The 16,639-nt window shown below is 36.3% G+C and overlaps 1 protein-coding gene and 1 pseudogene across 1 annotated transcript; one reads left to right on the top strand and one right to left on the bottom strand.

Moving 5' to 3' along the window:
• Positions 1-6,356: 6,356 nt before the first annotated feature.
• LOC120169344 (thiol protease aleurain-like) lies at positions 6,357-8,333 on the top strand. The gene is made up of 8 exons (XM_039177508.1): positions 6,357-6,566; positions 6,699-6,820; positions 7,012-7,127; positions 7,230-7,303; positions 7,428-7,692; positions 7,774-7,905; positions 7,994-8,129; positions 8,287-8,333. The coding sequence occupies exons 1-8, from the start codon at positions 6,382-6,384 to the stop codon at positions 8,331-8,333; spliced, it is 1,077 nt and encodes a 358-aa protein (XP_039033439.1). The 5' UTR covers positions 6,357-6,381.
• Positions 8,334-9,427: 1,094 nt separating this feature from the next.
• On the bottom strand, positions 9,428-11,739 carry LOC120169290 (annotated as a pseudogene).
• Positions 11,740-16,639: the final 4,900 nt, after the last annotated feature.

The raw sequence follows: 16,639 nt of genomic DNA, 5'->3' as shown, positions 1-16,639 counted from the left end.
AAAACATTTCGATCCTATGACATATAAGGAGCTTTACCAACAATTGTTTGGCGCACATGTGGTGTCACCATATCTAGAGAAATCCATGAAACCCCCGTACCCCAGGTAGTATGATGAGAACGCTCATTACGAATATCATAGCGGTGTCCCAGGGTACACTATCGAGAACTACTCCACATTCAAGAGAAAACAAGAATTGGATCGACTTCAACAACTCGGGGGCATCCAAGTGAGGAAGACCATTTCATCATTTGAGGCATTCTGTTTGAACTTTTTTTTCACTTTTTCTCAAGTTTTTGTAAGAACATTTGAATAATTTATGTTACTTTAGTGATGACGAGCAATGAATCACATTTACAAACTTGCAATTCTTTGAATATCAACTGAATTAAGAAACTCTGTAAATGGTTCAAAGTTACAGACCTTTGACAAAGTAACATGATTTAAAACAAAGACTTTGACCTTACCAGAATATACCCTCAAACATTGTACATGCTCTTGCAATTAACCAATATAACCTTTTCCTTTCATAAGGTGTGTACAACATGGGGCATCTTTTGCATATGTCATTTCTATATTTTTTTTATTTAAGACGTTCAATGATGATCATTATCTTTACAGATGGAATAGTCGAGTAAGTGAATCTAGTTTAGGTCAGTTGCTTGAAAATTGAACTCTAAAGATGAAATTTTTGACTTTTAACAACACCTAGACTATAACAGGTTCTTCTTGATAATCTTAAGAAATTAAATCCGTAAAGCTGAGCTATTCCACTAAGGCAATTGGTTATAGAGGAAACTTGAAAGCCCTGGCCTTATGAATAGATTACATTTAAACCATGACATTGCTCGAACACTTGGCAATTCGGTGTTTGCTCCACTGTTATTGTCTGGCCGAAGACTTTGTGATGAGATGAATCCTTCAGTTAACTTGATAAAAGTGATTATAATGTTAAGTTGTCCCTCTAAAGCAATTGGTTAAACGCCCTGACTTTATTAATTCAGCTAGCCTGATAACGGCAAATTAAATCAAATTTATCTAAGCAAGAAATTTTCGGTAATGATAAACTAAAGGAGTTAAGAAACACCTGTTATAGTCAACTACACACGAGCACTCAAGAATTTCATTTTTAGACCAATATTTTGTGCACTGCCTTTGTTAGAGGAGCCTACAAAGCTTAAACAAAAGGAAGATTTCAGAGGACCGAAATAAAAGGTCTAGAAATTGATTATGCTAGTTGCGTCATTTTGTCCGCACCCAATTGAAATGCCAAAGCATATTGCGATATTTTAAAAAAATGACATTTTGGGTTACCAAAACCTTAGAAAGGAGGCCAACCTAAATCCAACTAATCCATTTGAACATTTGTCAAAGAGCTGTAACTCTGAAAGCATTAAAAGAGCTCTTGATTCCTTTGATATTCGTTGAACTCACGTTTATAATTTGATTCAATTACAAACAATATTTTACAGCATTTTTATCATTTCCCCTCCTAAAATAAGAAAAAGGAGAAAAACATTTTCAAACAAAACAGTCTCAGATATGAAGGGTCTGTAAAGCCCAAGCTTGAAAAAGGATGGGGCACGATTGATTCCATATACCAGATTGGCAGACAAAACATGAGACTCCAGTCCAAGAGATAAAACATAATTCATTCATGTTGCATGCATCTTAGACATACCTAGGTGCATCACATTCATCATTTTAGCATATAAGATTTTTGTAGTTTTTTTAGTCAAGTTTCGACTTCATGATGAATGATACTCGATTCGAAAGAACCTTTAAAGAATAATGGTGGTTGCTTAACTCAGTAGTGAGAAGCTACACCTCAACCAACTTGACATCTCAGAACCAATTTCAGATAGGTTTGAGAACCATTTCAGATCAAATCCAGTTCGACTCAAACCCACCATGAGCAACATGTTTTCAGTTAACACTTTCAAGTCAGATTTCAATTCCACGACGGAAGATATCCGGCTGACAGATTTATCTGTGGGCTTTCCTGTGAAGGGGAATCATCCAAAATCAGACTCGCTCAAGAGAACACCTGAAGAACTACGACCGGCTTAGACCTGTGAAGGGAAGCCAATTTTTTCTGTTTGCACCATAACTCAATGTTAGAAGGGCTATCTACCAACCAAAGACCTTCGAGTTCGACTACACTCAGCTCCAAGACACATCATTTGCAGCATATCTTAAGTCGAGAAGGGCTATCTGCCAGAGACCCTCGAGTTCGATTACACTAAGCTTCGAGGGCACATCATTTACAGCATAACTCAAGGCTAGAAGGGTTATCTGTCACTAAAAGACTTTCGAGTTCGACTACGCTCAGCTCCAAGGCATATCATTTACAGTATAACTTAAGTCGAGAATGGTTATCTGCCAACCAAAGATATTCGAGTTCGATTACGCTCAGCTCCAAGGTACATCATTTACAGCACAGCTTAAGTCGAGAAGGGCTATCTGCCAAAGACCCTCGAATTCGATTACACTCAGTTTCGAGGGCACATCATTTACAACATAACTCAAGGCTAGAAGGGTTATCTGTCACTAAAATACATTCGAGTTCGATTACGCTCAGCTCCAAGGCACATTATTTGCAACATAACTTAAGTCGAGAAGGGTTATCTGCCAACCAAAAACCTTCGAGTTCGACTATGCTCATCTCTAAGGTACATCATTTGCAGCATAGCTTAAGTTGAGAAGGGCTATCTGCTAAAGACCTCGAGTTCAATTACACTCAGCTTCGAGGGCACATCATTTACAGCATAACTCAAGGCTAGAAGAGTTATCTTTGACCAAAAGACCTTCGAGTTCGATTACGCTCAGCTCCAAGACACATCATTTGCAACATAACTTAAGTCGAGAAGGGTTATCTGCCAACCAAAGACCTTCGAGTTCGACTATGCTCAGCTCCAAGGCACATCATTTGCAGCATAGCTTAAGTCGAGAAGGGCTATCTGCTAAAGACCCTCGAGTTCAATTACACTCAGCTTCGAGGGCACATCATTTACAGTATAACTCAAGGCTAGAAGGGTTATATGTGACCAAAAGACCTTCGAGTTCGATTACGCTCAGCTCCAAGGCACATCATTTGCAGCATAACTTAAGTCGAGAAGGGTTATCTGCCAACCAAAGACCTTTGAGTTCGACTACGCTCAGCTCCAAGACACATCATTTGCAGCATAGCTTAAGTCGAGAAGGGCTATCTGCCAAACACCCTCGAGTTCGATTACACTCAGCTTCGAGGGCACATCATTTATAGCATAACTCAAGGCTAGAAGGGTTATCTGTCACCAAAAGACCTTCGAGTTTGACTACGCTCAGCTCCAAGGCATATTATTTGCAGCATAACTTAAGTCGAGAAGGGTTATCTGCCAACTAAAGACCTTCGAGTTTGACTACGCTCAGCTCCAAGACACATCATTTACAGCATAGCTCAAGGCAAGAAGGGTTATCTGTCAATAAAATTGTCGAGCTCGATTTCATTCAGCTCAAGTGCCTGTCAACCACACAGTGGAATTAAATAATTACTTTCCGGTAAAATTTTTAAACCAAGGTCTTTAAACTGAGAAGAAGATCGAAGTTGACTATAATTTGGCAACGATAAACCACATTCCGATTCAAATTCTGAACTGCGGCTTCAATTTTGTACCCTAAAAAGTCAACTCAACCTCACGACGAGGGAGTCATTTTGATTCGATCCAAATTGAAAAATCAGTCTTAATATCGGGGTTCAACTGTACGACGGAGGACATTCGTTATAGACGAAATTCGTATCTTTTAATCTTTGCTTTATTCTCGTTACACGATAATGATCAAAGAGTGGCAGCTGTAGACACCATATTTCATCCCCTTGAATAATTATATAATTATATGATACATATATATTATATGATATATAATGTTAGTTACAAGTTTTTTTACAGGCCCAATGAAACACAAATGCAAATGAGCCACAACCCACACGTGACCAGAACCAGACACGACTTTTCTCACCCCAACGTCGTTTCGAAGCCCCCATATCGCACGCATCTCAAACCGTCCGACGAATATGGAGCATCATCAACGAAACTTAACCACAACCACCCTGAACTTTCCGACGTACCACCAAGTCAAAAATAGAAAACGAGAATCTCTCGAAAATTCAAACTAAAAATAGAGTTCTAAAACTATAAATACGCATGCAAGACACAAGCATCAAGGGGACTACGATTACATACGAAAAATACACAAAAACGTGGAACCAAAATCAGATGAAGGGGCAACGATTTGGAAAAACCCGGAGGAGAAAAGGAATTCTGAAAAAAAAAAAAAATTATCCGAGCGTGAGAAGAAAAGTTTGCGAAAGAAGAATCAAACATTAAAACGGAGAACGAACCTTTAAACTCCGAACAAGCTAGCGTCCGAAAGAGGATCTCTAAGTTTGAAAAAGGTAAAAAAATGTAACCCTTTTCTTTAGATCTACTCTATTCTACTTGGTTACTTGAAAAACTAACCTTAGATTTATGTTTCGGGCTTTAAAGCGGTTAAAAGGATGAACTTTGTAAATATCTGGTTACTGAGGGCGGTGATGGCCGTGATTTTCCAGCCTGAAAATATCAGAGCATTTGAAAGGGGGGAGAGCTGAAATCTTAGAAATTAGACAGGTGAAATTAGACTTTAAAAATAGGTTATATAATAAACCCATTTAAATGTTGCCCGATTCGTGTAAAGCTTGTAAACCCGCGTGTTTTATTGGTCTTGGGAAACAATGTGTTAATTCCTTCCATGTTTAGAATAAATTCAATTTGGTCTCGTAATTAGCCTTAGTTTAAGTCATGTTTCTGTGTAATATAATGCTTAATGCCCTTTAATCCCTGGATTTGCTGAATGTGATTGAATTCCATGTATCTGACTTCTTAATAAACTGATTTGATGCCTCTTATTTCACTGATTAATTTGAAAGGACGTGATCTCCATTTTGCTTGGTTATGATAGTTGAATTCCTTTTCTTAAACTTTGGTTTATATGGCATTAATTAGTATGGTTAAAATATTGGTTTAATGAGTCGAAGGTCACCATAAATTCATAATTAGGTGCTGTGTGAATCCTAATTTACTAACTTGGAGTAAATATGGTAATTAATCACTATTAAATCATATTTTAACTAAAGTAGTAACAATGGTATTAATTTGACTAATTCGGGCATTAATTATTTTAATGGAGATAGTAACTAAGGAAATTATTTTTCAGGTTTGATTAATAAAATGATTAGAATTCTTTAAACAATTCGTTATTTGATTAATTCATTTGTTAGGTTAGATAATTAGTATTATTATTTCTATTATTTTATTTTATTATTATTATTATTATTATTATTACTATTTTAATTAATTTTTATTCGATATTTTTTTTACATTTGGGTTTTCAGTAGTAATTTAAACCGATCAAAGGTAATTAAGTCGAGTTGAATTTTTAAATTTTAATTTTAATTTTTCGCAACTAAGACAACCGAAAAATTAATTGATACCGAAATGGCGGTTCAAGGGTGCTAATCATTCCTTGACCGTAACCGACTCCTGAACCTAATACATTTCTGGTACAACGCAGATCAGGTAAGATGGTGTCCGACCCACCTAAATTAGTTTTAAAGTGGTCGGTGACGACTCTAACTCAATCATTTTAAGTCGAAGCCCAATTCAGGATGTAACCGAAAGACGACGGCGACATATTTGACACGCTGCGTGTTAATATTTCATCAAGTTATGTGGATTTTTTCATTGTTGTCTTCATTATATTTTGTTTCACGTACTCCTGGTTTGGCACAAGTTTAACTCATCCATTCTTACTACCATATTTAGTCTAATCAATCATATACATCGGTGTTATCATTTAGGTCTTTGTTAGTCCTATTCAACGAAGAAATTGCTGATAAGACGCTTGTATTCCATGATGAAATTGTTGATCGGACACTTACGTAGTAAATATTTTTCACTGACTATTCAACATTGTACGATTGGGATGCATCAATGAAAAAATCTACCCGGCTAATGTGAGTTAATACACATTAACGTCGATGATATTAGAGATAATTAAAATATGACCGTGGTATTATTCACGTAAACATTAATAATGAATTTTATCATTTTGTCTTGTAGTTAAATTTCGGTAAATAATCTTTTTATATGGTATTATTCGGTTAAAATTACCATTTTTATGGTCTAATAAAGCATAGTTGGAATCTCCATAAATTCTTAAGAACTTCCTAATGACCATAATTGGAGGTATTAATTTATTACTATATTTTATTTTATTTTTACTCTTATCAGCCAACCCGCTTCTTCTCCCTTTAAATTTCTACTTCCACTGAACAGAGCTCTCAAAAGAAAAAGCATAGTCATGGCTCCATTAACGTTGGTATCATCCATCATCCTTATGCTATGCTGCATTGCCGGGGCATCAACTTTCGAAGACTCCAATCCTATTCAGATGGTATCCGATGGTCTCCGTGGCTTCGAGTCATCTGTTCTTAATGTTATCGGCCATACTCGTTGTGCTCTCTCCTTCGCCCGCTTTGCTTACAAGTAAGCTTTCATTTACTCGTTGATTCAAACCTTCTAACTTGCTTCTTTGGTTTAGTACTCTAAGAAAAGAAAACCTCGAGAAAAATTGAAAATGTAGATGGGATTGTGAGATTTTTTTATAATTTGGTATAGACATGGAAGGAGGTACGAGAGCGTTGAGGAGATGAAGCTTCGGTTTCAGATTTTCCAAGAGAATTTGGATTTAATCCGATCTACTAACAAGAAAGGCTTATCTTATACTCTTGGTGTTAATCGTAAGTTCTTTTTCTTAACCGGACTTGTCTGATTCAAGCACGGAGCTGATTTAGCTGAGATCAGTTGCAGTATGTTTGGTTACATGTCAATGGTAGCGTGAACTTACTTTGGCTCAGGTGGAACTGTGAACTCATGATGTTTGTTTTGTATTTTATTATGAGCTGATTATTTGTTTGAGTCAACGATGCAGAGTTTGCTGATTGGAGCTGGGAAGAGTTTCAAAAACACAAGCTCGGAGCTGCTCAAAACTGCTCCGCTACTCTAAAGGGCAATCACCAACTCACCGATGCCGTCCTTCCTGAATCGGTACAAATATGAACATAAAAAATATTTTACGATGCAATACTATTTGTATTCGGTTCGACTGTTGGATGTAACAAATGCATAATAATCGAATAATATCTGCAGAAAGATTGGAGGGAAGCAGGCATTGTCAGCCCTGTCAAAGAACAAGGCCACTGTGGATCTTGCTGGACATTCAGGTTAGCTCTCGTGTTCGTATCCGACATTTGTGTTAGACACAAATGTCGGATACGAGTATTTCAATAAAAATGTTGAGCTCGTAAACGTTTTAAGCTGTGAATTTTATGCATTTGGATATTGCAGTACCACTGGGGCTTTGGAGGCAGCTTACCATCAGGCATTTGGGAAAGCAATCTCTCTATCTGAGCAGCAGCTTGTGGACTGTGCTGGAGCCTTTAATAACAAAGGTTGCCACGGTGGGTTGCCGTCTCAAGCCTTTGAATACATCAAATATAACGGCGGACTTGATACCGAGGAATCTTACCCCTACACTGGAAAAGATGGTGTATGCAAATTCTCATCCAAAAATGTGGGTGTGAAAGTCGTTGGCTCTGTCAACATTACCATGGTAAGTTCATGTTGTTGCTTTTTCTTGTATAAAGCTGGAAAATGAATTCCTTGTGGATTTAAATGTTTCATCTTTCTTCAGGGTGCTGAAGACGAATTAAAGCATGCAGTCGCCTTGGTTCGGCCAGTTAGCGTGGCATATCAAGTAATCTCTAGTTTCCGGCATTACAAAAGGGGGATTTTCTCCGATGAAACATGTGGTAAAACTTCACAGGTAAGGTTTTTCTTGTCTTACCGTCAAATATAGATGTGTCAAACACATCTTGTGCCTAATCCAAATCCGGGCTTTTTTTGTGTTGCAGGATGTGAACCACGCTGTTCTCGCAGTCGGATACGGAGTTGAGAACGGTGTTCCATATTGGCTCATCAAGAACTCATGGGGAGCCGATTGGGGTGAAAATGGCTACTTCAAGATGGAGATGGGGAAAAACATGTGTGGTAAGTCTCATCCTCCCTTGGATTTCAGACTTTTTTTTGGCGCGTGTTCAATGCTTATTCATAAGATATGGCTAAGAGAATATGATCCTCCAAAGACTAATTCATAATTTTTTTAGACATTCCCTTTATGCTTATATATCCAATTTGGTTGTTGCAGGTGTGGCAACATGTGCATCATACCCTATTGTTGCTTCATCTGATTGAGCAACTGTTGAGGGTGCTTGACTTGATATTCAATAATTACAAAGGCATTTATAAGATGCAAATCTGTTGTACACAACAAAGACAAAAATGTAGTTCCATATTTAACATGCTTGTTGTGTAACAAAAATTTCATCAACTTATGTGGTTTTATTATTCCCCCAAAGATCACTCAACTTGCATGTTCTTTTAATACCGTCCATGAAAGGATTATCACATTCTCTCTTTTAATGCTGCCGATACAAGGATTCCCGGATTGCACGGCCGACCTTTGGTCCAATCCATGTCTAGTTGATATGGATAATTTCCCCCCATAACACTATATCAGCCCTCGGACAAGAAAACACGATACCATCCTTGTTAGCGGAGGCTAATGTCGAGGAAATTGAATCAAGAGTACTCGCATGATAGAGAGGAAATATTTTTATTAATCTTCCGGAAATTTCTAACAATCTTTACATGCTGAACGTTACTTATAGCAGGTATCATCCAAGAAGCTTAAAACAATATCGAAATTTCCCCAGATAATGAAATCGAAAACACAAAATTGACCTACCCGTTCCCCTTTTCTTGACCCTAAATATGGAATTGCTTAACTTTACATTACTATGATCGAGATTTTACCGGACATGGAACAACAGATACCAAACTGGGAGGATAAATAGCTAACCTCTGTGGTCCTTTCCGACTCATTATGCATACCATGCAAGGTGCCTTTTATAAATCATTTACTGGTGTTGTTCCCCTACCAAGTTCAGATTTAAGATTGAGTAGCTTTAAAGCTCCTATATCCCTCATATAAGGTTAAGAAGCAACGACACAGTACCATAAAGTCTACAATATCTTGAAAAATACTTATCTGAGATCCTGCAAACACGAAGAAACAACAATGATACGTTAAAAATAAATGAAGTAAATAAACAATGCAACTCGACATCAATCCTTCAAGTCCTACGAATAAGACTTAACAACAGATGCTCTAATATTACACATCCATGTACACATGCATACAGCTGCTTCAACTATCTAAACTCAAAAAGTATGCATCTTTCTGAGGTTGCAAGTAATCTCCAATTCTCGGATTCATTTTCTAAGTAGCGTTTGCTAGTTATAAGTGCCGCATTGATTGAAAAAGAAAAATGGATATTGATTTCTGGTTAAGAAGAGTGTTGAACTACCTGGCAATTAAAGTTGTCCCTGACGAAGTTGATGGTGAGCCTTTTAACATACATGGAGAATGAACAAAGGGACTAGCCGGATGGAGAAAAAATATAAAGGCCAACTTTGCAGACTTGTAATTTCATAAATATCCAGTTTAAAGAGTTGATTGATAATAAATGGCATGAATGCAGTTTATGATCTGAATGAAAGACCACAAAGACTTCACTTACCGAATGCTACGTCAATTGTGCTTCGGGCTCAAGATGCTTGATTGAATACTTGATATTTGGGGATGAAACCAAGTTTGACGATCAGGGAAGCTATTAGCTTAAGCAGCCACAGACACGTCTCTATTTATGCTCAACTAAGCATTGTTATCCACGGAAGTTGAAACAGTCAACTTCATGTCCTGTGACGCTATTTTGGAAATTCGAAAGGCTTCATTGGGGATCCCAGCTTTAAAAAGGCAAGATATCAAAGAGTGTACAGTGACACCGTCTGGGGCACAACCAACTGATAACATTTTATCAAAAATGCTAATTGCATCAAGCATTCTTCCTTTCATACAATGCCCGATAATGAGAATAGTAAATGTCACTTTATCAGGTTCACATTTGTTCTCCATCTCTGCGACTATCCGGTTGGCCTCATCCAAATTCCCGGCCTTGCAGAACCCATCAATCACAGGGTTGAAGATAAATGGTTTTGGAACAATATTCCTACATTGCAACTCCCTCAAAAGTCCACGAGCCTCGTGTATTCTATTTTGCTTGCATAGAGCATTAATAGTAATTGCAAAGGTATAAACGTTTGGAGATATATTTCTCACTTCCATTGCATTCCAAAGCTGCAAACTCTGGTTCACATCTCTGATCTGAGAATACCCGTTAATCAAGGAGGTGAAGGTAACAACATCGGCACTGCAACCAAAAGAAGTCATCTTCTCATACATTGATTTAGCGGAAAGCATATCACCAACTCTTCCAAAGCCATCAATCAAAGCATTAAAAGTAACAACACCATGTGCAGTTCCGGAATTTATCAACTCACTAAAAAGAGCAGATGCCTCCTTCATCTTGCCCAAGTTGCAATAACCAGATATGATCGATGTATAAGTCACAACATTCGGTGAACAATCATCTCTCAAACGAATTTCATTCAATAAACAACGACCTTTGTCTACCTCATTTGCCCTACATAATCCATTTATAATGGTGTTATATGAAACAATATCAGGAAACAACCAAAGCTCTTCATATCATTAAAAAACTCAAAAGCCTGATTCATTTTCCCAACTCTGCAAAGTCCTCGAATTAGAATATTGAACGTCTAAGTATCCGGTTTGAAGTTCGATTCTACATTCTCTTTATATAACTTAGCTGCCTCTTCTAGCTTACTTTCCTTAACCATCATATTCAACAAGTTGTTCATTGCGTAAACGGTGACCATTACATCATCAGACTGAACTTCATCAAGCAATTTCCTTGCCATATCAAATTCACCAGCCCTCCCAAAAGCTGAGATCATAAACCCTAACAAAGTACTATCAGGCAAATGCCCATCAATCTTCATATAATCAAAAACTAACTTAGCAGAACCATGTAAACCCACATGACAAAATGACCTAATAAGCAAGTTATAAGTCCAAAAAGAATGAGTAACATCAAGATTCTCCCTACTTAACTCGAAAAACTTCAATCTGATAGCCGGATTGTTTAACCACTTAACAACTTCGAATTCAGTCGAAGGATTCAAATTCTTGCTCAAGTAACCCAAACAGAAATCATCCAACGTCTGTGAGTAAACAAAGAGAGTGCATACAACCTTGACGAACCAAGACTCTTGCTTTTGGATTGCCTTTGCCCCCTTTTCGCCTTGCGGATGAGATAAGCCGTGAAATTGGATGCGAAACCACGGAATGAAGGCCTTGGGGGCTGCTCGAACCCTTGGGAGACGATTTGTCAATGGAAAAAGGGTCATCTGTAAGATTGTAAACCCGCGACATAACTAGCTTTAATTAAATACCAACATTTCTCTACTTGAAAATGACTGGATTTTCTATTGAACACCCCAGTCTCAAATTTGGGATTTTCATTAAAAACTCTAATCTTCATGAAGATGAAGAGAAATACAAGGATGGTACCATGACAAAAGGATCCGCAGCTCAAACTAGATGACTGGTGTGATATAAACCCAGAGAAGAGCTTAAACCCATGATGAATCTCAAGCATTCAATTACTAAAATGGATAATTGGGAAGACAAAAGATGATAGAGCAGCTTATTTAACTTGTACTAAACTACTTTACGTTATTTAATTTATATATTTTGTTTGTATTTTATGAAAAAATATTTAATTTATAGTTATATTAATGAGGGTTAAAAGTTGAGTCCGTATAAACTAAACGTATAAAATAAACTAATATTAATTTTATAAAATATATAAATAATAATTTTATAGTTATACTAAACTATTTTACGTTATTAAATTAAATAATTTAAGTTAAATATATTTAATTATTATTTAACTTATGATACAATACATTTAATTTTTAAAATAAACTAATATTAATTTTATAAAATATATGAATAATAATTTAATTACTTTTCATTTTAAATTAAAATGAGAAATTATTTAATTTAATTTAATATATTTATATGTTAAATAATAAATTTGGCATGTATTAATTAATTATTAGTTTATTTAGTGATTAGATGCTTGAATATTTATGAGATACTCCAATCTCGGGTCCGTATTTTGGGTCAAACTAAAACCCGTAAGTCGAGCCCATTAGATTTCCCAAGTCAGTTTAGACTAGTTTATGAGTGGTTTGGGCTTAAAGTAGGCCCAAGAGTTAAAGGTAGTGATGGTTTTAAGTTGGGGTAAAAGAGTGAGGGACCAAAAGTGTAGTTTACCCATAGTCGGTTTAAAAGGTGTCTCAACCGTCTTTCGGTTGGGCCCCGGGATTGGTTTCGACTTGAAAAATGTGGATTAAGAGTCGCCACCGATCATTTATTTAAAAATAAATGGGTTGATCGGATACCCTATTTCTTACCTGATCTGCGTCTTACCAGAAATATGTCGGGCTCGGGAGTCGGTTACAGTCAAGGAAGGATTAGCACCCTTGAACCGCCCTTTCGGTACTACGTAATTTCCAGTTGTCTTAATTAAGAAAATTGTAATTTTAAATTAAAATGTAAAATTTGATCATGAATTACTTACCTCTAATTAATTGACGAAAATACCCTTAAAAAGTCATAAGATGTGTTAGAGGGAAAAAATGAAAAAAATGAAAAAATGAAGAATAAAAATAAATAAAAAAATAAAAGGAAAAATAAATAAATAAATAAATGAAATATTAATATATATATATATATATATATATATATATAAATGAGTAAAATAGAAAAATAATAATCATAACAATAATAATAGTAATATGAAAATATAATATAATATAAAAAAACCAAAAATAAAAATAAATAAATATATAAACCAAATATAAAAGTATACATATAATGATAATTGGTTTATAAATAAACTATTAAAACATACATATATACGTATAATGATAAAGTAAAAAAAAACTAAATAAAGATAATTATAATATATATATATATAGTAATAATACGCTTATAAGTAAAATATTTAAAAAAAGTATATATATATATATATATAAATAATAAATATAGTATTAAAAAAATAACCAAATGAATATAAATAAATAAAAAATATATGCATATATAATAATAATATATAGTGTAAAAAAATCAATTGAAAATCATTTAAAAAACATACGTATATATATTTATATAATGACAATAATGTAAATAATAAATAAATAAAAATATATATACAATAAATAAAAAGATTAATATAAAGAAAAATAAAGATTGAGGCCAAATTTGAAAGACAATTAACGTTGATATTACGCATTAGGGGGATAAAAAATGAACACGCCTCAGGGTAGATCTAGGTTCGAAACTTCGAAACCCCACCCATTTTTGGTCATCGGCGCAACCCACGTTTTGGGTTATTCGAACCAAACCTCAAAAAAATAACGTGCACATGCGAGAAATGAACGAATCAAAAAAATGCTACATTTTATTTCCTTTTCGAATCGTTTACAATAACTTTGCCTTTGTATTTTCCGTGTTTTCCTCTGTATTTTGTCTATAAATCGTGTCTTACAATAGTGAGTTACAATGGCTATTTATAGTACTTGTGGATCCTATCTTTAGGAGTTTAAATCATAGTAGAACTCTATCATATTTTTAGGAGTTTGAATCCTAGCAAAATTCTATCATATTTTTAGGAGTTTGAATCCTAGTAGGACGAAAAGGTGTGTTGACAGCTGCCCCTCTTTGCCCATAGTCGTGTAACGGGGATAGGACAAAGATTAAAAGACACACTTTTCGTTCGGTGGAGTTGAAAATTGACTCTGATGTTTCAATAACTCCCTGTCGAATTGAGTTACAGATGACTCCTCCGTCGTGAAGCTGTGTTCATCTTGAAATGATATGAAATTGAAGCCGTAGTTCAGAATTTGAATTAGCACGAGGCTTCTCGTTTCCCTTCGGTCTTCTTCTCGGTTTAAAGACCTTGGATCGGAATCGAACTCAGAAATTTTCATTGACAGATAGCTTTTGCTTGAAAATGGTTGCTTGTCACTAAAGCACGGTTAACCCATATCCTCTTTTCAACTTGAAAACCTCAACTGCAACCGGAAAATAGTGCAATTGATGTGTCATCGAGCTGAATGGAATCGAACTCGACAATTTTGATGACAGATAACCCTTCTAGCCTTGAGTTATACTGTAAATGATGTGCCTTGGAGCTGAGCGTAGTCGAACTCGAAGGTCTTTGTTGACAGATACTCATTCTTTGAGTTGGATATCATTCATCGTGAAGTTGAAATCCAATATAAAGATGGATGATTCTTGTGTGCACGATTCCCTTCGTCGTGAAGTTGAAACCACGGGTGGCCCCTTCTTCGTGAAGTTGAGCCTGAAATTGGATTTCATTCGTCGTGAAGTTGAAATCCAAGTAAGGAGCATTGTTCTGAGTCCAATATCCTCCGTCGTGAAGTTGAAATTGGCTCTGGAACCGGGAAATTGTTTGTTGACAACCAGTCATCCCTTCGTTGTGAAGTTGAACTTGTGTTGTCTCGAGTCCAATATCCTTCGCTGTGAAGTTGAAATTGACTCTGAATGAAATTTTGTTGACAATCAGCCGCCCCTTCGTCGTGAAGTTGAGCTTGTGTTGCCTTGGGTTCAAGATCCTTCGCTGAGAAGTTAAAATTGGCTCTAAAATTGGGAAGTTGTTTATTGACAACCAGCGGTCCCTTCGTCGTGAAGTTGAACTTGCGTTGTCTTGAGTCCAATATCCTACGTTGTGAAGTTGAAATTGGCTCTGAAATTGGAAAATTGTTTATTGACAACCAGCGGTCCCTTCGTCGTGAAGTTGAACTTGCGTTGTCTGGAGTCCAATATCCTTCGTTGTGAAGTTAAAATTAGCTCTAAAATTGAGAAGTTGTTTGTTGACAACCAGCGGTCCCTTCGTCGTGAAGTTGAACTTGCGTTGTCTGGAGTCCAATATCCTTCTCCGTGAAGTTGAAATTGGCTCTGAAATTTGGAAGTTTTTTATTGACAACCAACGGTCCCTTCGTCGTGAAGTTGAACTTGCGTTGTCTTGAGTTCAATATCCTTCGATGTGAAGTTGAAATTGGCTCTGAAATTGGGAAATTATTTATTGACAACCAGCGGTCCCTTTGTCGTGAAGTTGAACTTGCGTTGTATGGAGTCTAATATCCTTCGTTGTGAAGTTGAAATTGGCTCTGAAATTGAGAAGTTGTTTGTTGACAACCAGCGGTCCCTTCGTCGTGAAGTTGAACTTGCATTGTATGGAGTCCAATATCCTTCGCTGTGAAGTTGAAATTGGCTCTGAAATTGAGAAGTTGTTTGTTGACAACCAGCGGTCCCTTCGTTGTGAAGTTGAACTTGCGTTGTCTGGAGTCCAATATCCTTCGCTGTGAAGTTGAAATTGGCTCTGAAATTGGGAAGTTGTTTATTGACAACCAGCGGTCCCTTCGTCGTGAAGTTGAACTTGCGTTGTCTGGAGTCCAATATCCTTCGTTGTGAAGTTGAAATTGGCTCTGAAATTGAGAAGTTGTTTGTTGACAACCAGCGGTCCCTTCGTCGTGAAGTTGAACTTGCGTTGTCTGGAGTCCAATATCCTTCGCTGTGAAGTTGAAATTGGCTCTGAAATTGGAAAGTTGTTTATTGAAAACCAGCGGTCCCTTCGTCGTGAAGTTGAACTTGTGTTGTCTGAAGTCCAATATCCTTCGCTGTGAAGTTGAAATTGGATCTGAAATTGGGAAATTGTTTATTGACAACCAGCGGTCCCTTCGTCGTGAAGTTGAACTTGCGTTGTCTGGAGTCCAATATCCTTCGCTGTGAAGTTGAAATTGGCTCCAAAATTGGAAAATTGTTGTTGATAACCAGCCGTCCATTCGTTGTGAAGTTGAACTTGTGTTGTCTTGAGTGGCACGATATCCTCCGTCATGGATTTGAAATCGTGGATGTTTGGCTTCGAGCTAGATATCCTTCGTTGTGAAGTTAAAATCTACTCTCGAGCAAATTGTGAGTTCGAGAGAAATTTTCAATCTGTCGAGTTGGTCGAAGTGTAGCTTCTTGCTGTTGAGTTAAGAAACCAACATGAATCTTTAAAGGTGCTTTTGAATCGAGTATCCTTCGTCTTGAAGTCGAAACTTGACTCTAAAAGCTACAAAAAATTATGTATATGGAAAATGATAAATATGATGCTCTAAAATGTATGCATAAGATGCATGTAACATGAATTGGTTATATTTGATCTCCTGAAAAAGGTCTGATAATTTGCATTAGGATGTTGAATCCCCAAATGATGGCCCAATATCTAAAAATACCCCAATATTTAATGTTGAATCTTCAAAGATGCCCCAAATGTTCCTCATTTCTTGCTTCAGCATTGATTCTGAGCATGAGTTTTGTGTCTAAAAGTCACATGTCATTTACCAAGATCCACTCTAGAGAGACTGTCTTGTTTGAAAAAAAATGTTTTTCTTTCTCTTTTATTTTCAAAGTTATGAAAATATCAATTAAAAGAGTT

The sequence above is a fragment of the Hibiscus syriacus genome, unplaced genomic scaffold (genome assembly GCF_006381635.1).
Source record: "Hibiscus syriacus cultivar Baekdansim isolate YM2019G1 unplaced genomic scaffold, ASM638163v2 tig00111758_pilon, whole genome shotgun sequence".
Lineage (NCBI taxonomy): Eukaryota > Viridiplantae > Streptophyta > Magnoliopsida > Malvales > Malvaceae > Hibiscus > Hibiscus syriacus.
Note: the sequence above shows the minus strand (reverse complement) of the source record. Positions and strands in the feature narration are given on the sequence as shown.

Bases quoted from the DNA above. Each gene is read 5' to 3' on its own strand.
- LOC120169344 (XM_039177508.1), top strand. From the start codon at position 6,382: ATGGCTCCATTAACGTTGGTATCATCCATCATCCTTATGCTATGCTGC. The intron at 6,567-6,698 runs GTAAGCTTTCAT...AATTTGGTATAG, and splicing joins TTCGCCCGCTTTGCTTACAA to ACATGGAAGGAGGTACGAGA. The intron at 7,304-7,427 runs GTTAGCTCTCGT...TGGATATTGCAG, and splicing joins GGATCTTGCTGGACATTCAG to TACCACTGGGGCTTTGGAGG.